Genomic DNA, 27,879 nt, shown 5'->3' on the forward strand with positions numbered 1-27,879 from the left:
TCATGATCCTAGGCCCAAGCGTTCTTGAGTTATCATCCGGAAACCACCTGGTGGACTGACCGACATGTGCAAAGCAATATACCCCCTCTTCTTTGAAGGGGGGCATAAAAAGTCTTTTATGTAGCCAAATGGGGTTTAATTGAATTTATTATTTAAATTTACGGAAATGGACCCTGCACACAGTAAGATCACAATAGCTCAACATGAGTACTTGGTGCTCAGTTGAGTTTAAAACTAGATGGCCCTGAAGCCCTCTCCAGTAACTTAACCTTGCTATGGCCATGTTACCAAATGCAAGATCATGTGACATTTACATATTCTTATGAAATAACACAAAATTTAATAGATATGCCAAATTAACTCAATATAGAGAATGTTAATTTAATAAATATATTCCATAACATACACAACAATCTGGATTATAACAGTCACAAAATCACTCGCTACATAGTTTCATTTCACAATGTCTAGCTCTCAGATCCAGTCTTTGAGATGTCAAATTCCAAAGTTCCAAAGTAAAACATAGCCTTAAAAGTTGATTGGCTTTCCTGAGTACGCAGCAAGGTGGGCCTCCCTTAATGCCTCAGCAATAGTCTGAAAATATAGAATGCTTTTTTAGAAATTGGGTACCGGTACATATTCAAAGATCATATATTTTGTAGTTTGACCTCATTAGGCATGATTTTACAAACTTTGTAGAGGAAAACTAAATGATGTTACATGACAAATATTACAACTCTTAACCATGATCTTTCAGATTTTAAATGTCTTTTAAGTGTTTTACTAAATAAGTCTAAGTTAATCCTGTGACCTCTGTGGCATTGAAAATTCTGACCCATGGGGCATAATTTTTGCAGAGCACTGCATTACAATATTAAGTAAGATGTTCAACATTTCAGAGATTTGTTAAGCCTCTCTTAAAAAATCTGTTTCTAGCTCTTGTGCCCACACATATAGACCTCTGACTATGAAACAACTTGGAAAGAGTGTCACCTAAGCATCATTGCAAAGATTTTTTATTAAATTACCATGGCCCTTTCATAGGAGATCTCATTTGAATTAAATGCTGCTTCTAGTGTGTTCACACACATTTTCTTCTATAAAGCCCAGTGCATTAGTTTTTGACCCAACCTGACACAAGTTTTGGACAAACATACAACCCACCAACCAACACAGCAAACTAGAACACCCTGCCATCTGGCATATTATTTGGAACTTAAGTTTGTTGACTTCTATGTGTTGTGTTCCAAAGTACAAAATGGCCTTAAATGTTGATAAATCAACTGTTATTTCTATAATGTTCCCAATCAATTTCTTCAGATGGGCCCAGTGACCTAGTTTTTGACCCCATCTGACAAACATTGTGAACAAGACCAAGATATCCCTGGGTCAAATGTTTTGATCAAGTTTCATGAAAATTGATGATCAATTTGGCCTAACAAGGAAAATATTTGCAAGGGTTAACAGATAACAAACAAAACTCAATCACAACAAATAACCAAGAGCATATTGATCTTTGGTGAGAAAAAATGTATGCACCATTTTTGTAAGCCAAACTACAAGATGTCATGTTAACATTTCATGGCTACACTTTGATCATGGACATTACAAGAGGTGCTATAAAATAGTTATGCCTACCAAGGTCTTAAGAAATTAAAAATAATGTGTAGACATGTTATGTCTCACTGACACTATTTGATGTCACTATTAAACTGCACTTTTAACATTTGAGCATAATTTTTATAAATTCCCTTTATGCATATTGTATTTGGGTTCAGGACATGAGTAATGAAATGTATGTTTCCACTTTTAAAATTCATAAACCTTTGTCACATGAAGTGCAACCTTAACCTCGAACCTAGGGTCATGAAACTTGCTGACACACTTTTCACCCAATTAAACTCAATTTTCTCAATTCCTGAAAGTTGTATTCCCAAACTGATTTGACCTTTGAACTTAACATACAACCTTAAACATAGAATGCTGAACGCATTGTTTTGATAAGATAATCAGTCGGCAAACATATTTGCAATTCCCATCATCCACAATAAAGTGATGGGCTTGACACAAACATGTACTTCAATTACACAATAATAAGGATTATGAACAAACTTCAAGTGTCTGTTAAGCAAGCAACTTTCTTTTTCACATGAAACATGTTTTTATAATTAAAATGACAGGAAATATGGACAGAGCAACTAACCAACCAACAGCAGATCTGTAACATATCTCCTAACCAGTATGGGAGAAAACATAACTCTTGTGAAGATCTCATTAATGTAGATGATCATGGAAATGGAAACACACTGTTCAACACACACAGAAATTCACAACTAATAAGCAATTACATAAGTTTGATTTTATTATGCAATTTGGTTGACCATTAACTGTTGCTTCGTTTATGTAGCCTCAAATGTTATAATACACTTTGGTGTCAATAAGAGAAAAACTGCTGTACTTTGAAAACAGATATGGTTGAACGGCCAATAACAGATAATTCAAGACCTGCTGCTTAGATTGTATGTCCACAACATGCACATGATATTTGTTAAGATCAGATGAAAATGTTTGAAAAATATGTTGGCTACTATGTTTTGCCTAAAACTGACAAACTCATCTGAAACCCTTAAGTCTAACAACTAATCTATTATATGTAATAAATCCATTGAAACTGTCACATATTATTGGTTTTAAATTAACTATAAGCTAGTTTTCTTACTGGGTGTGCATGGCAAACCCTTGCAACATCCTCGCATGATGCTCCATACTCCATCGCTAGCACAGCCTCATTGATCAGCTCTCCAGCAACCTGGGAAAGGAGAGGAGAAACTGTGTAGTGAGGTTACAACTCACTGATAACAAATAAAGTCAGGTGAGAAACTGTCAAGTGAGGTTACTCTCACAGATTATTTTTATAGCTAGATCTTCATAACCATGAGGAGAATGATTGTTTGTGTGGAGGTTTGGCTGTTCAAACAGTATTTCAATCATACCACTGCAGTCAGTTAACCTTCTCAATCTTGTCCTCTCTTAGCTGGTTTACCAATACTAAGTGTCAGTAACTGACAACTGCCTTCCTTGAATCAGAGGAAGGGGGACAAGGGACAAAATTGTCACAAAACCAGGTTTTCAGTTGAAACAAATTCTGATAAAGGGAGACAATTCAAAATGTGTATTGTTAACCCCCTTGTGTAAAATTGACCTTGTTTTCAATTAGAAAACAAGGGCTGTTTGTAAAACATGCATGCCCCCCATATGGGCGGTCAGTTGTAGGGGAATCCATTGTGAATACGTTTTTTGTCACTGTGACCTTGACCTTTGACCTAGTGACCTGAAAATCAATAGGGGTCATCTGCCAGTCATGATGAATTTTACCTATGAAGTTTCATGATCCTAGGCCTAATTATTCTTTAGTTATCATCCCAAAACCATTTTACTGTTTTGAGTCACTGTGACCTTGAACTTTGACCCATAGACCTGAAAATTGATACAGGTCATATGCCAGTCATGATCAATGTACCTATGAAGTTTCATGATTCTAGGCGTAAGCATTCTTGAGTTATCATCCGGAAACCATTTTACTGTTTTGAGTCACTGTGACCTTGACCTTTGACCTAGTGACCTGAAAATCGATAGGGGTCATCTGTCAGTCATGATCAAAGTTCCTATGAAGTTTCATGATCCTAGACGTAAGCATTCTTGAGTTATTATCCGGAAACCATTTTACTGTTTCGAGTCACTGTTACATTGACCTTTGACCTAGTGACCTGAAAATCAATAGGGGTCATCTATTTTTAGTTGTGGCAACCTTGACCATGGAGATATTGACGTAATTCTTTCGTCTGACACACCGTCCAATAATGGTGACCAAATGTGCCAAATGATTTTAAAATGTCACAATGAGCTCAGACAAGCTCATTTAGGGCCATTTTTGACCTTCAAACTCAAATTTTGACCTTGACCTTGGAGATATGGATGTGATTCAATTGTGCCACATACCATCTAATGATGGTGAACAAATGTGCCAAATGATTTTAAAATCTCACAATGAATCACAAAGTAATGGCCTGGACAAGCTCATTTATGGCCATTTTTGACCTTCAAACTCAAATTGTGACCTTGACCTTGGAAATATCAACGTAATTCTTTCGCGCGACACACCGTCTAATGATGGTGAACAAATGTGCCAAATGATTTTAAATTCTGACAATGAACGACAAAGTTATATATGGCCCGGACAAGATCATTTATGGCCATTTTTACCTTCAAACTCAAATTGTGACCTTGACCTTGGAGATATCGACGTAATTCTTTCGCGCGACACACCGTCAAATGATGGTGAACAAATGTGCCAAATGATGCTGGGAATTGTAATTCAGAGCTCGACAAACTTAGCTAGGACATTGTATGACATAAATAAACCTATCACAATGTGATTAATACTTCCCTACATATTATTTACAAGAGAATAATTCAATGTGTCAAAACTTTATAAAGGAAAGACTTTTGTGTGCAGAAATCTTAGCAATTCATAATATTACATTATAAAAGAAATGTACACCTACATGTAACAAAAACTGAAAAACAAGGGCTGTTTGTAAAACATGCATGCCCCCCATATGGGCTGTCCGTTGTAGTGGCAGCCATTGTGTGAATACGTTTTTTGTCACTGTGACCTTGACCTTTGACCTAGTGACCTGAAAATCAATAGGGGTCATCTGCGAGTCATGATCAATGTACCTATTAAGTGTCATGATCCTAGGCAAAAGCGTTCTTGAGTTATCATCCGGAAACCATTTTACTGTTTCGGGTCACCTTGACCTTGACCTTTGTTCTAGTGACATGAAAATCAATATGGGTCATCTGCGAGTCATGATCTATCTGCCTATCAAGTTTCATGATCCTAGGCGTATGGGCTCTTGAGTTATCATCCGGAAACCATTTTACTATTTCGGGTCACCGTGACCTTGATCTTTGACCTAGTGACCTCAAAATCAATAGGGGTCATTTGCGAGTGATGATCTATCTACCTATGAAGTTTCATGATCCTAGGCCTAAGCGTTCTTGAGTTATCATCTGGAGACCACCTGGTGGACGGACCGACAGACGGACCCACATGTGCAAAGCAATATACCCCCTCTCCTTCGAAGGGGGGGCATAACAATAACTAGAAACCTTTTTAAAACAAACACTTTGTATTATTAAGTATGTCCAAAGCTGGTATGGACTATAACGTTTTCTATACGAGTCAAGTATGCAACAATCATCTGAAAAATTGCCTATATAATAATTGTCAAAATGAACATTTTTGACCAAGTTTCATACTAATTGAACCATTATTGTGGCTGGCAAATAGATTAGATCAAGATTTTTAAGACTGAAATGCTAAGATAATAGTGACCCAGATTCAAACTTATCCAAGACATTTTTAAAATTCTTACCAAGTTTCATCAACATTATAATTCAAATGCCGTCTTAGGAGAGGTTACGAGCTAAAAGTTGACAAAACACCATGGATGATGCATTACAATTGATACTAGTTACAGGCTTATCGATATACATCATGAGCACTTCCTGCTTAAGTGAGCAAAAATTACAACATACTGATCCAATAAAATGCACGCCAAGGATTCTGTCTGTTTTCTTGTCTCCTAGCACTTTTACGAAACCATCCGTGTCATCAATTGTCTTGGCTCTACTGTTGGCTGCCAGCGGAAACTTGCCAACATTATAGGCAATACCCTGAAGAAAATGACAAAACATTAAACAAATGTGTACATTTCTTGTTATATTGTACAATAATTAATTAAATTTTAAATTACCCTTTTCAAGTCACAACGTTTTTCTAACCTATAAATTTGCAATCCCCTTTTTTCCCTTGAGGCATTTGGCACTATTCTAATGACCCTATTTTCTAGAGTATGCCGTCACCTTTGTCCCTATTTCTACAGTATGCAATCAACAAGGAGAGGTATATTATACAGACTCAATTTTTTCTGGCTTAGTTTAAGCTCCCTGAGTTCAACAAGATCTGCACATGTTATCACTTAAACAAAATCTTTTAATGTTTTCATCATAAACAAAGTCTTAGCACTTCATTGCACTACTATAAACATTTCATTTAAATTGTATTTGTGTAGGACCACATCCTAGAAAACTTCAACTTCAGACACACATATTGCCACCTTAAATAAGCTAGTTTAACTATTAATACTATTATTCTTTGACTTTAAATTTTGTGGTTTGTAAAAACAACAAAATATCAAAATTAGTGTCCTACAAAAAATAATGGTTTAACAAAATACCACATCTATCCACATACCATGTTCTATTCCCCATCTATCCACATACCATGTTCTATTCCCCCTCTATCCACATACCATGTTCTATTCCCCATCTATCCACATACCATGTTCTATTCCTCATCTATCCACATACCATGTTCTATTCCCCATCGATCCACATACCATGTTCTAATTCCCCATCTATCCACATACCATGTTCTATTCCCCATCTATCCACATACCATGTTCTATTCCCCATTTATCCACATACCATGTTATATTCCCCATCTATCCACATACCACGTTCTATTCCCATCTATCCACATACCACGTTCTATTACCCATCTATCCACATACCATGTTCTATTCCCCATCTATCCACAAACCATGTTCTATTCCCCATCTATCCACATACCATGTTCTAATTCCCCATCTATCCACATACCATGTTCTATTCCCCATCTATCCACATACCATGTTCTATTCCCCATCTATCCACATACCATGTTCTATTCCCCATCTATGCACATACCATGTTCTATTCCCCATCTATCCACATACCATGTTCTATTCCCCATCTATCCACATACCAAGTTCTATTCCCCATCTATCCACATACCATGTTCTATCAACCTGGCTCAAGTACTTTTTAATTTATTGCAGGATCGAGATTCCAACAGACACAGGGACAGACAGACAAACTGATGGACCAGGGGTTAACCTATACACCATCTGATAAAACCAGAAGGGGACTAATAACAGGAATTGGGTAGAGGCTCATCTAAGAAAAATGTCTATGGAATTATTTAGAATTTCATCATCAGTTACTGAGGTTTCCTAAGTTGTTATCATTTTGAGGCATTGATTTAAGGTTCATGCCAGAATCATAACTGTCAAATCCAGCCAGGACAAGCCTAAAGTCTGTTTCAGTAGAACAACATCTAAGCATATTATTATTATTTTCATGCAGGCAATACATTAACCCCCCCCCCCCCCCCCCCTCCCCAGCATCTCACCTCTTCTTTAAGCATTTCCTCGGTCTTCCCCACCCACGCGACTTCTGGGTGTGTGTAGATGACAGAGGGAACGCAGTTGTAGTCAATGTGCACAGCCCCTCCACACATCCCCTCCACGCAGATGATACCTGAAACAGGAAATAAGTAGTTACATGTACTGACTATAGAAAGACAAATGGCAATAATTCTACCAAAACTTGTCACAGCAAATATGCCTTACTTTACTACACATAATGGTCATTAGCTGTGAACGTTTGAGTGAAATCCAGCCAGCAGTTAAAGAGGAATGGAATATACCAACTTTGGGACACAGGTACAGACCACAATTGAAAACTTTAATGCCTCCCTCTTAATGATTTCATACAAATATAAAAATTAATCTTCATAATGTGACATACTTAAGACTCAATCCTTTAAGCACATGGAAATATTAGCTTTAAAACATAAATACTGTAGTGCAGTTTCGTCTTTATACAGCATTTGGTTGATAGGTCCAACAAACCATACAACTTTTCAAAGACTAACTACCTTGCTCAAATTTCTCTGATTATGACAAACACTTTTGGCATTTATTATGTAATATTCTTATCACATATTATAAATATGAAAGTATAAAGCTTAAGTTAACCTTAGTAAAACAGACATCAAGAAATCAGCTCCTGAAGACTTACCCTCATCCTCAGCTTTGTGGGCCAACATCGGTCCAGCTATGCAGTCTCCTATCGCGTATATACTGAAATGGTGGAATTAGTGAGAGACATTCATTGAAATTGGAGCCTTCCTAAAAACAACTGAAACATTTCTACAAGGGATTGTTCCAAATATATTAAGCATATTTGTAATCGAGATCTCCACAACTTTGGGAAAAACTAATATTTTCCATAGTTTCAAACACTTCCGATACCTTTCATCAACAAATGGTGAAAAAAAGCAGCAATTTTTTTAATTGATATCCCCGCGATATAAATTATGTTGATGGTTGGGTGCAAATCCCTTGCTTTATGGTATAATGATAACAAGAGCTGTCACCAAAGGGTGACTTATGCCCCCCCTATAAATGCTTGATAGAAGTTATGAGCTTTTTTCGAAACCTAAACGCACATTTCGAAACCTAAACGCGGACCCTAAGTTCAAGGTCAAGGTCACAGGAGTCAAAATTTGTGTTCGTATGGAAAGGCCTTGTCCATATACACATGCATGCCAAATATGACATTGCTATATGAAGCGACATATAAGTTATGAGCATTTTTCAAAACCTTAACGCAAAGTGTGTCAGACAGACGGACGGACGGACAGTCCGATCACTATATGCCCTCCTTCGGGGGCATAACAAAAAATTCAGTGTTTTTAAGGGATTGAATTTCTCCTCATTGATATCTATACACCTACACCCAAAAAGTTTTATGTTGAAGTCGTGTAGCATATCTGAGATATAGCCTTGACAAAATTACATCATACATAAACAACAAATGGCAATAACTCTTCATTTAAGAAAGTGAACGGTTATGGTTCTTAAGCATGGCTATTCTTCCCAGTAATATCAAAAGACCCATGAAGTTTCATGTTTAAGTCATCCATGGTATCTGGGCTATCGGCCTGAAAAATTACATCATACAAAATAATAAAGGGCAATAACTGTAACTAAAGAAAGTGTAGGGTTATGGTTCTTGTGCATGGCACTTCTCATAATTGAAATCTGTACATCTGTGATTTTTCATATTGATATCTTATATAGTTGTTGAGATGTAGCCCTAAAAAGTCTGACAGACTTGACAGACGGACTCCGCTAATTCTATATCCCTCCTTCTTTGAGAGGGCAAAAAATCAAGAAATGTCTTTTCAAAAGACAAATAACATTGAAATAAATATTGAAAAAAATAGTTTTGCTCTGGTCCCAGCCTTTTCTGTCACCACTTAGAAAACCTCTCAGAACCTAGATGCTTTACACACCTTGAGAAATCTCAAATAACTTTGACATAATCTCACATAAATGTGATCATCATGTTAATACAGAGCAGATAGTTTCCATTAACAGACGCTAAACCATGCAGATGGAGCTTGCATGATAACATATACCAAATACAAGCCATGATTACCATCAGTATGCTTTTTTATTTTGCTAAACAAGAGATGTGTTTGTCAGAAACACAATGCCCCCTAATGCGCCGCTTTGAATTAAAAAAAAAATTAATTATTATATCCCTATAAAAATATTTATTCCCTTGTGAAAATCATCTGTACCTTCCAAATGATATAAAATATAAATTATCTCCCTTTAAAGCTTGTTACTTCCCTTGGATTTTGTTTTTTGACCTTTGACCTTGAAGGATGACCTTAACCTAGACCTTTCACCACTCAAAATGTGTAACTCCATGAGATACACATACATGCCAAATATCAATATGCTATCTTCAATATTGCAAAAGTTATTGCAACAGTTTAACCAAGGTTAAAGTTTGTGACAAACAGACAGACACTTACAATTACAGACAGACAGGCCAAAAACAATATTCCCCCGATCATTCGAGCTGGTGGCATAAAAATGTTATCATGCATGATTATGCGATAGGCTTTTCAACTGAAATCAATATTTCATGGAAATCTGCCCTTCAATGAAATTTAACAAATCTGGTGTAAAAGTTCTCTTAGACGCTTGAAGAACTTAGCCAAAGAAGGTGACGACCCAATTCTTTCAGAAGCCTTGAGAACATTATCGAGTTCTCCATAGACAGCTCAATTTATATGGCAACATTATACGATCAGTAGCTACCTGGGAACAGAGGTCTGGAATCTCTGATTGACAGGGATCCTGCCTCGGTTGTCCGTCTGTATGTTCAGCTCCTGGAGCCCAAGATTCTGGGTGTACGGACGTCTGCCTATGCACACCAGCAGCGTGTCACATACCAGCTGAGAAAATAACAGATAATGAACAATGACCTTTGAGACGCTTTCATTAAAATCCTGTCTCAGTTAAAATTCCTTCTGTTACAATCATCTACACATTCAGAAAGGAACATTTTACCAAAATCTGCAAAATAGTTAAAGGAGCTGAAAACACATTTTTTAAAGTATATATTCTACAGAGGAAACAACTAACAAAGGGCAATAATTTCTGGCAAAGCTAATTGAAGCCAACAGTCCTTTGTCCATCATCATTGACATGTCATTCAACTATGACAGCTGAGCAAGATCGAACCCGTAGTTTAAAACCCAAATGGTAGGACTATATTTTCCAGAAATGAAAAACATAGAGTGCCATAATTCTGCTAAAACTAGTTGTGGCTGAAGTTCCTTTCTTCAAGATCATCTCCAACTTAAGGTCATTCAACTGTGAAAGTTTTTAAATATTCACTCAGTAGTAAAAGAAGAGTTAAAAATCACAAAAGTGAAACTGTATACTCTTTCATGGAAAAACCGATGAAAGGCCACAATCCTCACACAAGTTTTGGAAGCTGAAATTCCTTTCTTAACAATCATCTACGAATTTAGATCATTCAACTGCAAAAGTTTGAGATCCACCCCATAATCAAATAGGATTTGAAAACACAAGCATAATACAGCTATTTATTCCATGACAGGAATTAAAACAGACAAAGGGCCATAAAAATTCTGTCAAAAGTTGTTTCAAGTCAAAGTTCTTTCTTGACATTCCCCTATACATTAAGGTCATTCAACTGTGAAGGTTAGAGCAAGATTCATGGAGCAATAAAAGGGGTGTTAAAAAAACACCATGTTTCAGTACAAACAGATGTACGGACAGACAAGTGCAGTGCTTAATGCCTTCAATTCCATGGGGACATAAACATGTGACCTTTATAGTGACACGCTTAACTGAAGATGGAAGACAGATGACACATAACGATGGACATCAGACTTAACCCTTTACCACTTAGATAGTATTTTGACGCATTTGTAGTCCCTTAGAAAGTTACATTTAATTAAATACCTTTATAACTAAATTTAAGTTTTAAAGACTTCATTTCCAACCCTTAGTTACTGATGAGCAGCAAACAGCATAAAACCAGAACAGACTGCGAGTTAATCTCAGGCTGTTCTGGTTTTATGCTGGCTGCAAAAGCCATTTTCACTTTGCTTCTTATGGGGGAAAGGGTTAAAGTGATCACAATAGCTAATCATCAGCAGTTCATGCTCAGGTGATCTAACAATGGTCACAACTATGTAACTTAATATATTTCCATTTGCTGAATGTTTAAGATTATGACTAAACTTGACATATGGATGTTCAAATGATAACAAAGTATGACTCCAGTAGCATCATATGGAGATTAAATTTATCAAAGTCGTACTGCCCACCTCCTCCTTTTTCCCGTTCTTCACTCCCTCCACTGCCACACGGATGTTGGTGCCGTCCCTCGTAGCCGAAACCACCTTGGTCTCTAGTCTAAAATCAAGTCCCTGCTTCTTTAGTATGCGCTGGGTGTGCTTGGAAACCTCCATGTCGATGCCCATCCCTCCCACGTGACCCAGAAACTCCACGCAGGTCACAGCAGCACCCAGTCTTTGCCATACTGAGCCCTGGAAACATGTAACACTTATGTCAAAAACTGATAACATTAGATAAGAACTGCCACTTTAATTCATTGGAGCTGTCAAAGTCCGTGCTCGACGTTTTGTCTTAAATCTTAAACAAACTAATTGTTGGTCATTGAGGAGCCAAATAACGTACTTTTCTGTTGTTATCAAGTAATAAATTATTTGTTAATTCTCAAAATATCCCTCAATACACCTTAACCTTCACATTAAGAGCAGACACCATTTTTAATATAAAGTAAAATGACCATGACAGCATCCATCCCTAGTGCAATCTGAGAATATAGGGTTTCAATGTATGAATTTACAATAGTTCAATTTCTTTTAAAGCCTCTTTATCACAGACTGAAAATGGCCCAAATGAAAATGTTTTGTTTTAATCATGAAAACAATATAATATTTATTAGAACAGCTTAAAATAAAATTGTTTGGACATTAACAACGTTCCAAACTCCTTTATTAGGTCATGTCAACCCATTCTTATAGATTAATTTGCTAAAAAGCTGTTTACAGCCCATTCGTTGTTGCGAAATTACCAAATGAGCCAAACTAAACAATCAAGTTCACTTTTAGAGTCCTCTTGCTTAAAATTATTTTAATTACAAGCCAGTTATTGTAAAACCATTCTTTTTTGTGGGACAATAATTTGGTGCAATAAATGGTTGGCACTAAAAAAAAATTTTAGGCTCCAACCAATAATAGTTTGGCTAGCTTTTTCAAACTGGGCGTTTTTATCCAGTTTATTTGAATTTGGTTCTTTAATGAAATCCTTCAACGGTTTGGTATACTTTTAAGTTGTTTGTATATACTAGCAATTTCTAGCAGTTTTCAAAATTTACCTACCCTGAAAAACTTTCTATTTCACGTCAAGCTAATTTATGAAGCTAGAGCTTTGCCAAACATACCCCCACATTGATTTGTTCCCAAGGACACATAACTCATTAATGTGGTTTTCATTGGGCATAGAAAGTATATGCATATCTACAGTTCTACACTTAAGTATGATAAAATGCTTATAGTTGCAATTCAATGAATGGGAAATAAAGGGCAATAGTTTAATCTACAACCTCATAAGATTTAATGCCAACTTAAAGAGTGCGGGATTGACAAAATGAACAACAAGAGCTGTCAGCTCGACTATTCGAGTGCTTGACAGTATAACGTAAGTCATCATGGAGAGGGGGGTATAATGTGGGTGTGTGGTCATTTAATAGATGATCTTTCAAAACAATAAAAACAAGAGATGTGTTTGTTAGAAACACAATGCCCCCTATTGCGCAGCTTTGAAGCCATACATTTGACCTTTGACCTTGAAGGATGACCTTGACCGTTCACCACTCAAAATTTGCAGCTCCATGAGATGCACATGCATGACAAATATCAAGTTGCTATCTTCAATATTGCAAAAGTTATGAAGAAGGTTAAAGTTTTGGTTAAAATTTTTGAATTTGTCTTTTTGACCTTTGACCTTGACGGGTGACCTTGACCTTTCACCACTCAAAATGTGCAGCTCCATGAGATACACATGCATGCTAAATATCAAGTTGCTATCTTGAATATTGCAAAAATTATGACCAAGGTTAAAGTTTTGGTTTAAGTTTTGGGACACACACACACATACAAACAATGACAGACAGGCCAAAAACAATATACCCCCAATCTTTCGATCCGGGGGCATAAACAAAATATATTTATTTATTTTTTTTTGGGGGGGGGGATCTGGGGTGGGGCGTGGGGGATGGTTTGGGTGGAGTCCATTGTGGTATGTCAGGTAAGTGTTGTTTTGTCAAAGTATAAATCAAATGTGATCATAAATAAAGAAGATATGGCAATTTAAGCAAAATTTATTAATTTGACCTTGAGAGTCAAGGTCATTCAAAGGTCAAGGTCAAATTCAACTTGCCAGGTGCAGTAACATGATGATAACAAGAAAGTATTTGAAGTTTGAAAGCAATAGCCTTGATACTTTAGAAGTAAAGTGGATCTAAACACAAAATTTAACAAAATATTCAAAGTTACAAAGACAAAAAAGGGTCATAATTCCGTTAAAAAGCCAACCAGAGTTATGCAACTTGCCCTGTACAGTCCCCTTACGATAGTTAGCGAGTTTCCCCAGGTCTAAAAAGCAATAGCTATGATACTTTAGGAGTAAAATGGACCAAAACACAAAACTTAACCAAATGTTGAATTATCTAAGTATAATAGGGGCCATAATTCTGTCAAAATGCTTGATACAGTTGTCTGCTCTTGTTTATAGATTGGGGTCATGTTGGTAAAGAAGCATGTAAAATATGAAAGCAATATGTCAAAGGACATAGGAAATATTTGAGGTGGTACGCAAACTTTAACATAGATTTATCAATGATATGCATATTCTAAGTGAAAAAGGGCCATAATTCTTACAAAATGCTTGATACAGTTGTTTGCTTTTGTTTATAGGTTTGGGTAATGTTGGTAAAGAAGTATGCAAAATAGTAAAGCAATATGTCAAGGGAAAATGACATATATTTGGGGTGGTACGCAAACTTTAACATTTGCAAGCTAACGCTAATGGGAACGGGAACACTAAAGCCGACGCCAGGGTGAGTAGGATAGTTCCACTATACATATTCCATATATAATAGTCGAGCTAAAAATCAATCGACCAATTGAATGACTCAAATGTATACCTTCCCAGTTGGAATATAATAACACTTTCTGCTTATATGGAATTGCTCCTAAAAAACTAAGTGTCTTCTAAACAAAAACCCAGTTAGGGCAGAAAGTATCATCCCTGATTAACCTGTGTAGACTGCAATAATCTGCCATGACACTTTACAAACATGCATTTAGCCCAGTTTTCGCACAATGCGGCTCATACAATAAAGAACTCTGCCCCTCACCAGCTCGACCCCGATGACTCCTGCACCGATAACAATCATCTTCTCTGGGACTTTCTTCAAGGACAGGGCTCCTGTAGAAGTCACCACCGTCTCCTCATCAATCTGAAATGCAGCACAGCTTGTATAAATGAGAGTTTGGGAGACATTTACTGGTGAAAACTTTAATTTTGTATTACGTGCAAGTCATTTTCAAACAAGAAATGGCGCGGCAGAGGCCGACATGTATCCCCACGCCGCATGTTTGACCCAGGGGCGCCCCAGGGTTGTTTATGGGGCCATGCATAGTTGAGATTGATCGTATTGTCATAAGAGAAGTTCAGTATCAATTAGAAGTTAATCGGTGCAGTAATGAAGAAGTTATAGTAAAAGGCAATTTTGGGTGGGTGTGGCCTATGTGGGCGGGGCGCCCCAGGGTTGGTAATGGGGCCATGCATAGTTGAGATTAACCGTATTGTGATAAGACAAGTTTAGTATCAATTAGAAGTGAATCGGTGTAGAAATGAAGAAATTATAGTAAAAGGCAATTTTGGGTGGGTGTGGCCTATGTGGGCGGGGCCCCCAAGGGTTGGTAATAAAGCCATGCTTAGTTGAGATTGACCGTATTGTGATAAGAGAAGTTCAGTATCAATTAAGAAGTGAATCGGTGTAGAAATGAAGTAATAGTAAAAGGCAATTTTTGGTGGGTGTGGTCTATAGGGACGGGCGCCCCAGGGTTGGTAATGGGGCCATGCATAGTTGAGATTGACCGTATTGTCACAAGAGAGGTTCAGTATTAATTTGAAGTGAATCTGTGTAGAAATTAAGAAATTATAGTAAAAGGCAATTTTGGGTGGGCGTGGTCTATGTGGGCGGAGCGCCCCAGGGTTGGTTAATGGGGCCGTGCATAGTGGAGACTGACCAAATTGTCATAAGAGATGTTCAGTATCAATTTGAAGTAAATCGGTGTAGTAATGAAGAAGTTTATGTAAAATAACATAAAACAAGAGCACCGCCTTGCGGGTGCAGACCGCTCATATATTTTCTTTTTAAAGGTGAAGGGACTCTCGTTTTCAATCACAAAGTAGGGAGGGGTGGAGTGAAGAGGGGTGTATATTGTGGGGGCATGGACATGTATTACATTATCTTCCAAAAATGCGATTAAAAAATGAAAAATAAAAAATTGAGGGTGTGGTGGTAATTTGTGAGATGATCTTAAAAAAAAAAAAAAAACATTTAGGGGGGGGAATCGGGTGGGGGGGGTATAGTATAGTGTGAGGGTGTGGTGGTCATTTGTTAAAAAAAAATAAAAAAAAATAAAAATAGGGGGGGGGTTCGGGGGGGGGGGGGGGGGGGGGTTCGGGGGGGGGGGGGGGGGGGGGTATAGTATAGTGTGAGGGTGTGGTGGTGGTCATTTAAATGCGATGATTTAAAAAAAAATATATAAAAAAAAATTAGGGGGGGGAATTCGGGGGGGGAGGGGGGTGGGGGGTATTCTTGGGTGCGATGGTTGTACGGTATTTCAAACAGAAAATAATAAAAATAAATATTTGTGTTTTTTAACCGTTTAAAAAATAATAATTGGGGGGTGGGGTGGGGGGGGGTATAGTATAGTGTTGGGGGATTCGGGGGGAGGGGGGAGGGCACGGGGTATTGTTTGGGTGGAGTCTATTGTGGTATGTCAGGTAAGAGTAGTTTTGTCAAAGTATCAATCAAATCTAATCATAAATAAAGAAGTTATGGCATTTTTAGCAAAATTTAATAATTTTACCTTAAGAGTCAAGGTCATTGAAAGGTCAAGGTAAAATTCAACAGGTACAGTAACCTCATGAAAGCATGAAAGTATTTAAAGATTGAAAGCAATAGCCTTGATACTTTAGAAGTAAAGTGGATCGAAACACAAAATTTAACCATATATTCAAAGTTACTAAGTCAAAAAAGGGCCATAATTCATTAAAAATGACAACCAGAGTTATGCAACTTGTCCTTTTATTGTACCCTTATGATAGCTGGCGAGTGTTCCAAGTATGAAAGCAATATCTATGATAGTTTAGGGGTAAAGTGGACCAAAACACAATACTTAACCAAATTTTCAATTTTCTAAGTATAAAGGGCCCATAATTTCGTCCAAATGCCAGTCAGAGTTACATAATTTTGCCAGCACAGTCCCCTTATCATAGTTAGTAAGTGTTGCAAGTATGAAAGCAATAGCTTTGATACTTAAGGAATAAAATGGACCTAAACACAAAACTTAACCAAAATTTTCAATTTTCTAAGTATAAAAAGGGCACATAATTCTGTCAAAATGCACGCCAGAGTTATCTAACTTTGCCTGCCCAGTCCCCTCATGATTGTAAGTAAGTGTACCAAGTTTGAATGCAATAGCATTGATACTTTCTGAGAAAAGTGGACCTAAACGCAAAACTTAACCAGACGCCGACGCCAACGCCAACGCTGACGCCAAGGTGATGACAATAGCTCATAATTTTTTTTCAAAAAATAGATGAGCTTAAAATGAGTGAAAATCTCTGACCCGGCCCCACCCCAACCCCCCATAACTTTTGACCCAAGGGTCGGATCAAAATTCCAAATAGTGCAGGGTCGCACATAATATTATGCTCATAGCTACCATGTGTGTAAGTTTCAAGGTTCTAGTGATTATAGTGTAAGAGGAGATAGAGGCCAGGACGGACTGACGGCGGAGATAACCACAATTTCCCCACGCTTTTTAAAAAGCGTGGGAATAACAAATACTCAGTCTTCATACTTAAATATATCTTTTGTAAAAAAGGTCCAATTAATAAGAAGCAAGCAGACAAACTGCCACGAAATGTTATCCTTCAATGAGGCGCACAAATTCAATATCAAGAAATTAGAAGCAAAAGCAAGATGACAAACTGGCAAAATATGTTGTTTTTAAACCCTTTCAGTGCAGGGAACCGAATTTTAAAGGCCTTTGCAAACAGTTTGGATCCAGATGAGACGCCACAGAACGTGGCATCTCATCAGGATCCAAACTGTTTGCTATTCTGATATTCTTTGAAAAAAAATCGAAAAAATGCTAATTTTAGAAATTCAGCAGAGGACATTTTAGCAGACGACAAATTTCCCAGCATGCAAAAGGTTAATCAGGCTTACAAATAAAAAGATCAAGATTCAAACTAATCTGCTACTTTTGATCTATTACTAGTAGTATATGTATGATTATTATTATATTTCTATAGCATAACAATTGAAACAAGAATTTTGCATGCAATTAATCAGATTTCATCTATATTGCCCCATTTTGAGTTAAAATTATTTTAAAATATTTGAAAAAAAGACATATGAGCCGCATTCTGGGAGAACAGGGCTTAATGCATGTGCGTAAAAGGTCATACCAGAATAGCCTGTGCAGTCCCCATACACTGGATTTTTTATAAGGATAGAATAAATTTAAATGAAAGCAGAAAGTGTTGTCCCTGATAAGATTGTGTAGACTGCAAAGGCGGCTCAGGATTACTCTTAACCCTTTCAGTGCGGGAACCGAATTTTGAAGGCCTTTGCAAACAGTTTGGATCCAGATGAGACGCCACAGAACGTGGCGTCTAATCAGGATCCAAACTGTTTGCTATTGTGATAATATTCTTTGAAAAAAATCGAAGAAAATGCTAATTTTAGAAATTCAGCAGACGATATTTTAGCAGTCGACAAATTTCCCAGCATGCAAAGGGTTAACGCACATGCATTTAGCAGTGTTGTTCCCAGAGTGAGCTCATATAAAAAACATACATCAATTCCAGGGAATGGCGTCACTTCAGAGCCTGTGGCAATCAGGATGTTTTTGGCAGTGACTATTTCAGAACTTCCATCCTCTTTAATGACTGTCACCTGGTTTGGTCCAGAGATTTTGCCGTGACCTTTCAATGATGTTACCTGCGGATATATCAACCTACGAGTTCTTCTGCAACCTAGATAATATGTTCTCCATCAAAGGAAACCATGCTTATACCATCAGTTTTTGGGACTAGCAACTTTTATGAATTCGAAAGTTGTCATCTTATTTAAAAAAAACAAGGCTATTGTCAAGCAATATGGTCCCCTACCAGCTCCACCATTGTCAGAAATTCCACCATTTTCAAAAAAAAAAAAAAAATTGGTTGCCATAGCAACCACAATTTTTGACGTAGGAACAAAATGAAATGATGTGCATAATGTCCATATTGCCATTTATCCATGTGTAAAGTTTTATGAAAAAATATTAAGAACTTTTCAAGTTATTGCAGGATCCAGAAAAGTGTGACAGACTCACAGACTGACACACAGAGCGCAAACCATAAGTCTCCTCCGTTGAAACCGGTAGGGGACAATAAACCCTGCTGCAACTGTTCTTCCAGATATAACCAAAAGGCTTGTTTGTTAGATGGCATAGGAAGCTTAGTTTTAAAAGAGCAAGATTACTACATATGAAATTTTGTCTTCATACCTCATGTTATATTGGAGATATGCCCGGGAAAAAAGTCAGCATGAAAATTCACTAAGGTAATAAGTGTCAAATTATGAATGCAAGATGTATGGTTTAAGTGTCCTTCTTGTGCACTCCTTGAGATATACACAACTATGAAATTTCAACTTCATACTGCCAATAGCTTGAATGATGTGCCCTATTCAAATTACAAATATAATAAGAATCTGTCACAGACTGTGTATCCTTAGAAAGGGGGCCATAATTTCCTGAACAATCCTAAGCATCGCACTCCTTTACAATCTGGCTTCGACCTTAGCCACCTTAATTTACTGTATATTTTCTTCAGCGTAACTATCCATTCTGAGAATATAGAGCTCTTATTTACCTGACACACAATGTATAATGAATATTGTAAACTGTATTTGAGATCAAAGGTAGTTGCTAAAAGCGTGTAATATGTTTATCACATTGTTGAACAATCAAAACTATCAATGGGCATGATGACATAATGCATGTGACAGAATTAAATCGCTACCTCATAAAACTAATGGCACAAAATGCATGATCAGTAATAGGTTATGTGCACAATTAATCAAAGAAATAAGGACCTAAATAATAGAAAGGATTATTACATCATCTTCAGTTTCATGGTTGATTGGCAAATTGACAACAGCGTGTAATGGTGCCTGTTCTACAGATTGGTTATGAATGCAAGATGTATGGTTTAAGTGTCCTCCTTGTGCACTCCTTGATATTGATATTGGTTGGACTAAAGAAATAGTTGTGGTTAAAGTCTCATTGGGTCATAGAATTAATAAAAAACTAAGAGAAACTGTGGGCTTCAATAAGTTAATAATGATTTTCATATGAAACATCTTCATCTGATGTGAGGTGCTTCACTGTGATAGATTGATGCTACAGGTAAATTGTTAGAATACCTTAATACTTGGAATAAATTTCCGAAAACAAATATGTGCGAAGAATACAGTTTGAATTGCTTTCTTTCCTTAGGAAGTAATGGAGGCACACTTATGCACTGAGTATCTGTACTATATCAGATAATACTGTATTTGTTGCAGGGCTCGCACTAGGAGGCGACGTGAGCGACTCAGTCGCTTTCTTAAGCCAAACGTTGCCTAAAGTTTAAGAAATTGTAGATAAAAAGCGACTTCCAGACTCCCTCTTATCGGAATTTGTTTACATCCGGTTTTCTCGATGTCTAGGTCTGACTCAATTTTCCAATACACACTGTCGCAGCCAGGAGCGTGTCACAATTGAGCAACAGGTAACTTGAGGTAAACCCCGCCCCGATTCTCCCAACCTCCGAACTTATCTAATCGGCGATCGATATTGGTCAAGTCAGCATTGAAGTCACATGGTAGCTGGCCAATCAACATCGAGTTCGCTCACACATAATATCGGGTCATTCATGCGCAGACACTGTATACTTGGAAATACACAGTTGATATTGTTGTCTGCTAACACTATAGGAGCCGATGGCAAATGTCGTATTTAAAGATAAACAAATAAAAAGGAGCCTAACAATAAAAAAATTATTTCTAAGTTGATCACTTTACATTTCTACCGACTATCGATCTAAATTAACAAAAGGATGATAATTAAATAATTAGATCTATGTCAATGATGTTACAACTTTCTGCCGATTATCATTTGAAATTAAAAGGTAATAATTAAGTTGTTTTATACCCACAAACTATGGTATTGTAAAGCAATATGTCAATTAAATTGTATATTAATTACGTATTTGCTAGGTTTCCGATTTTCATTGTTTTGCTGTCAAACAATATGAACAATTTGTTTCATGTGCGTAACGCGTACAATTTTTCGGACTGTCGTTTTTGGATACATTATTTTTCGTCGTTTGTAATTTAATTTCAAAGTTCTTTAAAGAAGGAATAGAATGAAGAATACAGATGGGGTGATGCGGACTGTGTGGTTTATCATATTTTGAATTGTATTCACATGAAATTGTAATTGGAAAGACTATAAAAAAATAACAAATAATTATTAAGAAAGCATATGCTAAATGTCATATTTCAAACATAAATCTGGTCTGACAGTTTTATTAAGCCTATGTTATCTACTGCTTCATAAACGTATTATCTTTGAAATACTTTAGTCTGTATAATATGATATTTACATGAAAATGGATTGAATATAGAGCTAGTAAAATTTTAGTTATTTATCTGTCGTGTCTATTATTACTTGGTTAATTAGAACTGCTGGAAAAAATAAGATACACACAAGAAATATAATTATGTGTACTACAGTGGTATACTTCAATAATGTGGTACACATATATGTGTGTTGTAACGCCGTTGTGTCCAAGTCTCTCCACTTCTCCCTAGAGTCTCCTCACTTCTCCCTTAATCAGTGTCCAGGGAGAAGTCACTTCTCCCTAAAATTTGAGCCCAGCGTGAGCCCTGTGTTGCTAGTTAGGACATTCATTTTTGTGGCACACTAACCTTATTTTGTTTAAAAAGATGTGCAATTCCTCCAGTCAAACCCTTCACTGCCTTGTCCTTCTGTGCCATCATCTTTTCAAGGTTCAGTTTGACCCCAGTCACTTGAAATCAGAAAACACAGTTATATCATTCATGTACACATGTACCACAGATGAAGCTTTTATTCACAGTCAAGCAGAGCAGCCCATTTTCATATTTGAAAATTTTAATACTCTGATGTGTGTCAATTACTTTGAAACATATTAAAATATGGCAAAAAATCTGGTCCGTGTATTGACTGCTAAAACATTGTTTATTAAGCCTGCTCTATAAGGATATCATTCACATTCATGAGTTTTATTCACAGTTGGCATAATGCCTAGGTATACATTGCCCAGTCTGTGCGGATATTACTGAGAAAACCAAGGTAATACTGTGTAATTAAAGGTATTTCCAATAAGTCTAGCTCTGCATAATAATAATAAGTTTCTGTATACTTTCTATTCCTCTGTTGTGAAGGTCCTTGTCGACGGCCAGGTGGTACAGGTGTGAGTTGTTGAGGAGAGCCTTGGACGGTATGCACCCCACATTGAGACAGGTACCGCCCAGAGTAGGGTTCTTCTCAATGCAGATAGTCTAAAGTAAAAAGAAACAAGTAAGCTTTGGTTTGTCTGATCTTTTTTGTTCTGGACCTACATAATCAAAAAGAGATGATTGACCATTAAGATATTTTGTGTTACCATTTATTAATTTGTTTTACTATATACCGTATACATAGTATGAAACATGACCAGTTTGTTTTGAAAATATGTTCCATGAAACATTTTTCTGCTTAAAATTGTAAATTATTATATTTTAAAAACATATTTGTCACATAACAATTGTGTATCATAAATTTGGTCAGGACAAGTGTTATTAATTTATGGCACCAGTCTGACTGGACAAGTGGCTTTAAAACTGAATTCTATGCCCTGGTTATCCCTACCTTCATTCCCAGCTGGGCAGCCTTTATAGCAGCCACATATCCACCAGGTCCAGAACCAATCACTATCAGGTCATTGTCACTTCCAGTTGCATAGTGTCTAGAACTGCCTGGGGAAAGAATGGCTGAGCATCTCTGTGAAACACAGACACACTGAAAACAGTACATTGATCATATCATTTATCCCTTTCATAACTGTTATTAATAATTTATGGCAATTAAAAAGCTTTGGAAACTGGTATCTAAACTGTACATTTGATGCATGGTTTTACCAATCTACAACAAAAACATTAATACTTGCTGGAGGCTATACAAATATTGGTTGGACTAAAGAAATAGTTGTGGTTAAAGTCCCATTGGGTCATAAAATTTCAAAAAACATACATTGTTGTGTACAGTTTGATTGAAGCATATAAAGTAGGAAATGAATTGCTATAGTCAATATAAAGGGGAGTATAAACTGTTGGGAACTTTAAGAGATTCGTTCAATTATCCAACTTTCACCACTAAATCCAGTTTGGTCAGGATGTTCAACCGTTCATGCCTACTGTACTTGGTACATCACTACATGTTATTCATCCTTTGTGGTGTGATGACCAACTTGACTTGCCCAATACCACTTGTTAGCAACATCATCAAGTAACATGGCAAGTGCAACCATGGACAACTTCTTCTCACTTAATTTGTTTTTTCTTAATTTACATTCCAGCTGCCAATAGAATAATTATCCATTATCTTATCAGCACTCAAGAAGCCCAGCATGCGCTGTCTACTGAGGAGATGACAATAACAGTGAAAGTCTTGGAACAAATAAATGACTGAATTATGAAATACTTAAGCGCTAAAAAAACAATATAGCTGTTCTACTTTTGATTTGTTTGTTTATATAGTTTTGTTAAAAGCACAGCACAACTTTGACATGGACAGGAATTAAATGAATTAATATTTACATGTAAATCGTTCATTGCGGCATTGTTTGCATTAAATCAGAATTTTTTTTACTTGTTTCCTTAACCACTTGATTCACAGAATTTGGAGGATGCACTATCCAGACTGGAACATTCACTGAGGAATTTAAGTCAATTTGTCTTTGGTCTAACTTGTAGGCTTTAAAGTTTAAGTTTTTTCGGCATGGATGTGATACAGCCATTCATACTATTACGAAATCTCTCCCATTTTATACCAGAATATTAAAGGATCTTTTCACATTTTGATAAATTGACAAAATTATAAAAAAATGTTCCACTTTTGCTCATTTTCATTTTTTTGTAGTTATGATATTTGTGAGAAAACAGTAATACTGACAATTTACCTTGCTCTGAAATATCTATTATATGCATCTTTTGACGATTTAAAAACCTGAAAATTATCAAGCGTTGCAACACGAAAAGATTAAATAATTTGGAGAGTTTTGTTGCTGTCGTTTAATTTTGTGACACTACCAGGATTGCTTATATAAAGTATAAAATAGAACAATCATAGGATGAGTATGTATAGCCAAGTGGTCTAAGCGATAGACTTCAACTCCGGGGGTCAGTTAGTCCATATAAACGGACTCCCAGAGCCTTTGATAATTTTTGCTATGGCGGCTCTGGCAGTCCATATGCACCCCTTCATAAACATGGGTGCAGTTCAGCGCAGCCAATCCGTGAGCTTCACTAAACAGACGTCGTTCGAGACAAATTGAGGAAAATAATGAATAAACTTAATAAACATGTTAAATTTACCTGAATGGCAACCTACGGATGTCATGTCATCCTTTGCATGCACTCTATAAAAACACGACGATGTTTCAACACACTTTTCGCGCTGACATGTTTATGTTTAAATTTGAAACAGTGTATTCTGTATCGAATACCACATCGTTATCGACTTTATAGGCTGGAGCACATAACCCGACATGCAAAATATTGGTGTACTGCGACCTAACCAATATTCGGTCAATTTTCCAATATGGCGAATACAGCGTACAAAACAAAACATAAATCAATAAAATCAATTATTTCTTGCTTTAATGGTACCATTTTGATGAGTTTGTGGTTTAGATAGGTAAACTTGTATAGGAAGTTTTTGTGTGACGACGTCACAAGAGGGGTTTTCCGTTACTAAAAATAGATTTGCCGTCAACTTCTTGATCGCGGCCAATTACATGGTATCAGAGTAAAGGCTGTCGGAAGACTTAATACTTACAATTCCACAAAACAAAACTATAAATACCTGTATTCTTATTTAAAATAAGAATTTAATAAAAGATATTTCAAAAATAATAAAACATAATAATTTGAATATTATTATAAGTGGTGTGGATGCGATAGTGTTATTTTTCATCTGCGATTGAAATTTAGTGTAAGGGGTTCATTGAATCAGTTATAAAACAAAGCCCTAAAATAGCTCAATACATTTCAATCTTGAAATGTATTTTTAATTTTCTTTAACATTGAATGAATTTTCGTTTCGTTAACATTGAATGAAAATATTAATAAATTTAAGCATTCAAATTGAAAAAGCACATGCATATTTTGCAAATTGAACTGTCTTTGCATGTACACGTATATTGAAAACTCGTCTGTATTGATAATGAGCGATACAAATATAGCATTATATGATACCATTAATCTACACATTTAATTTATTTAACGCAAGTACACTGTAACTCCAATATAACGCGGATGACGGGGTCCAAGCCACGCAACAGCGTTATAAACGGACAGCGTTATAAGTTTTGAGCTTATTTATTTAAGGGGCTATAAAAACAGGTATAGTATAGCCTATAATATAGGTCCTGTGTAGTGTCATGCTGTGTTGTCATCCGCAAATACTTGCATAAATAAACCGAATCGAACGATAACAGTATACATACCGCTTTTCTAATGTGCACATTTATCCAATAATCCAATATAATTACATCACTTACGAAAAAATAATGTTTAACATTTATGACACAAATTATGTTTACGAACTTCGTAAACAAATTCATATGCCTAAGCCATTTTTCAGAAAAATTAGTACAGTGCATTATGGGACACAGCTTTCTTTGGACGAGCGAATTTAAATTTATTGCATGCAATACGATACATGTACAAAGAAATATTTTATTGCGTCATACGCAGCATGTAAAAACGTGCTTTCCATGGACTTTCTGATAACGGGCAAAAATTTAAGTGCATCTCTGTTAACTTTTACACTGCGTTAGCATGTAAATAAATCGTCAGGATTTTAAAATTTGTTTTTCGTATACGTACTGAAACATTAAACACACACAAAGATATTTTTATTTATCAAGCATGTGTAGCATATAATAAACGATAACACCCTTACACGCCCATAGTTTATACAATGAAATACAATACACGAAAAATACAAAACATAAACAGGTAATCGTTTTAAATAACTTTAATTTGATAATTATTCCGCTTGCACTTGCCTTATTGAAATTAGCGCACCAAACCGCTCTGATAGGGAATACATGTAATAAACACTGACACGCGAGTTTTCACACCTTTATTGGCATTACACAACAGATTAACACAAGTAAGCTGTCGAGTGTCGTTTAACCTCTAATCGATTAAAATCAGTTAAACGGACGGAGAAAGCAATCAAGCTGTGATCGCTGGCTTCTTTGAATTTATGAAAATACATGAAGTTGCATAACATGGATTTGAATCAAAAATGGAAGGTTGGAGAAAAAATGGGATCCAAGGACCCCCCGCGTTATATTGGACACAGCGTCATAACGGACCGCACTATATTGGATTTACAGTGTATTTTATATCCCTATAATGACAAAACGCGATTGCTTGTTTTCATGATGATGTTTCGAACACATCAGTAATGCATGATGTTTACACATTATAGCAGAGTTAATATTTGCAGGTACCCGTTAAATACGTTAATTGTGTAGCAGTAAATGTGTACAATATTTTAAATGTATAGTTATTAAACACTTTATTATTATGTTTAAACTGGCTAATATATATACTTAATAGTTCCTAGCTGTTAATCCATTTCGGACAAATGTCTATTTTTAAATATGTTCAAATATTTTATTAAAGCAACTGTTAAGTTTTTGACTTAATATGTCGAGAGGTAACATGGAGGTATCATAAATTGTGTTTAATGACCAAACACATGGTTTATGCAGAGACCCCATACAGAGTCATACAAGTATAGGTCCCTGGGTTTATGACACACTGTTTTCTTAGTAATTGTCTGGATAGTATTCGATCATATCGAGATAATTGGTTTGTGATAGAGAAAGGGGCAATTAAACACTGGGTTAAAATGCTGAAACAAAGAGTGTAAACATTGGTGTAATCAATTAAATAAAAAACATTAACATTGATCAAGAGGATTTAGTTAATCTGTAACAAGGTAAGTTTTTACAGACAAATAGATTCAAATCAGTTTCTATATGTTGATTACATAAAATCAATCAATTTGTTGTTTGTTTTCGTCCTTATTTGTGTTCGTTCATTGGATTCAATTTAATCTGAAAGAATTTCAATTTCTGAGGATTTTTTTGTTCTTCAAAAGGGTTGCGAATATGTTTGTAACTTTATCACAATGCGCTTCATCAATGCAAACAATAGCATAATGGCCGCAGTTTTGACGGCCAAAATTTGAGCATGCGCAAACGTGACGTCATTATCCGAATCCCCAAAACCTCCCTTTATTATTGTATAAGTTCTTGCAGTTTCAGTGTTCCTTAACCCTTGCATTGTTGATAACATTTTGCACCCATGGCCAAGAGAGAGTGCATTGCAACTATCAGGAACCCATTGGATTATAAAGCTGATAGTTGAAATATTGCAACTAGGGATCAGTGGTTGGAGCCTAGTCGAGGGTTACTTTTTTTTCTATCTTTCATTTTATTCTTGTTTTTTTTTTACTAGAGCTTTTTAGATCCAATGTAAAAAATTATAAATTGTAAGCATTTAATGACAAACTTAATTACATGCCAAAATCTGTAAAAAGGCCCCTTAATTAAACGTGACGAAACCTTCATTTTTCATAATCATAATTTAAATATTTATATAATCATTACTAAATAGAAGTTCTGACACACGATTTTACGCGCTATAGAAACTGTGTTGTAAACAGTTCTAAAGGAATTGTCAAAATATGCTAAGACTATACAAACCCGGGTTAAGGGTGCCAATTTATTGAAAGTCGATGCTAACATCGTTGGACTGGTGGTAATTATTTACCTTAACACCGTATTTCAGAGGTCGAATCGTCCTTGACTTCCGTTAGAAACGCTTATTGTAATTATTAGA

General features: G+C 36.2%; 1 protein-coding gene across 1 annotated transcript; it reads right to left on the reverse strand.

The window, feature by feature from the left end:
• Positions 1 to 367: 367 nt before the first annotated feature.
• Positions 368 to 27,852, reverse strand: LOC127881531 (dihydrolipoyl dehydrogenase, mitochondrial-like). Its single transcript, XM_052429456.1, has 13 exons — positions 27,744 to 27,852; positions 22,607 to 22,756; positions 22,119 to 22,257; positions 21,643 to 21,743; positions 18,481 to 18,624; positions 14,734 to 14,835; positions 11,615 to 11,836; positions 10,071 to 10,207; positions 7,972 to 8,033; positions 7,301 to 7,428; positions 5,605 to 5,742; positions 2,720 to 2,809; positions 368 to 594 (listed from the first exon to the last, which is right to left on the reverse strand). Exons 1-13 carry the CDS (start codon positions 27,783 to 27,785, stop codon positions 529 to 531), a joined length of 1,521 nt encoding a protein of 506 aa, XP_052285416.1. The 5' UTR covers positions 27,786 to 27,852; the 3' UTR covers positions 368 to 528.
• Positions 27,853 to 27,879: the final 27 nt, after the last annotated feature.

The sequence above is a fragment of the Dreissena polymorpha genome, chromosome 5 (genome assembly GCF_020536995.1).
Source record: "Dreissena polymorpha isolate Duluth1 chromosome 5, UMN_Dpol_1.0, whole genome shotgun sequence".
Taxonomy (NCBI): Eukaryota; Metazoa; Mollusca; class Bivalvia; order Myida; family Dreissenidae; genus Dreissena; species Dreissena polymorpha.

Coding starts and splice junctions, on each gene's coding strand:
- LOC127881531 (XM_052429456.1), bottom strand. CDS start 27,785: ATGTTAGCATCGACTTTCAATAAATTGGCACCCTTAACCCGG. Junction 11,837..14,733: donor GAGTCATCGGGGTCGAGCTG/GTGAGGGGCAGA, acceptor ACATGTTTCCAG/GGCTCAGTATGGCAAAGACT. Junction 595..2,719: donor GGGTTTGCCATGCACACCCA/GTAAGAAAACTA, acceptor CTATATTTTCAG/ACTATTGCTGAGGCATTAAG.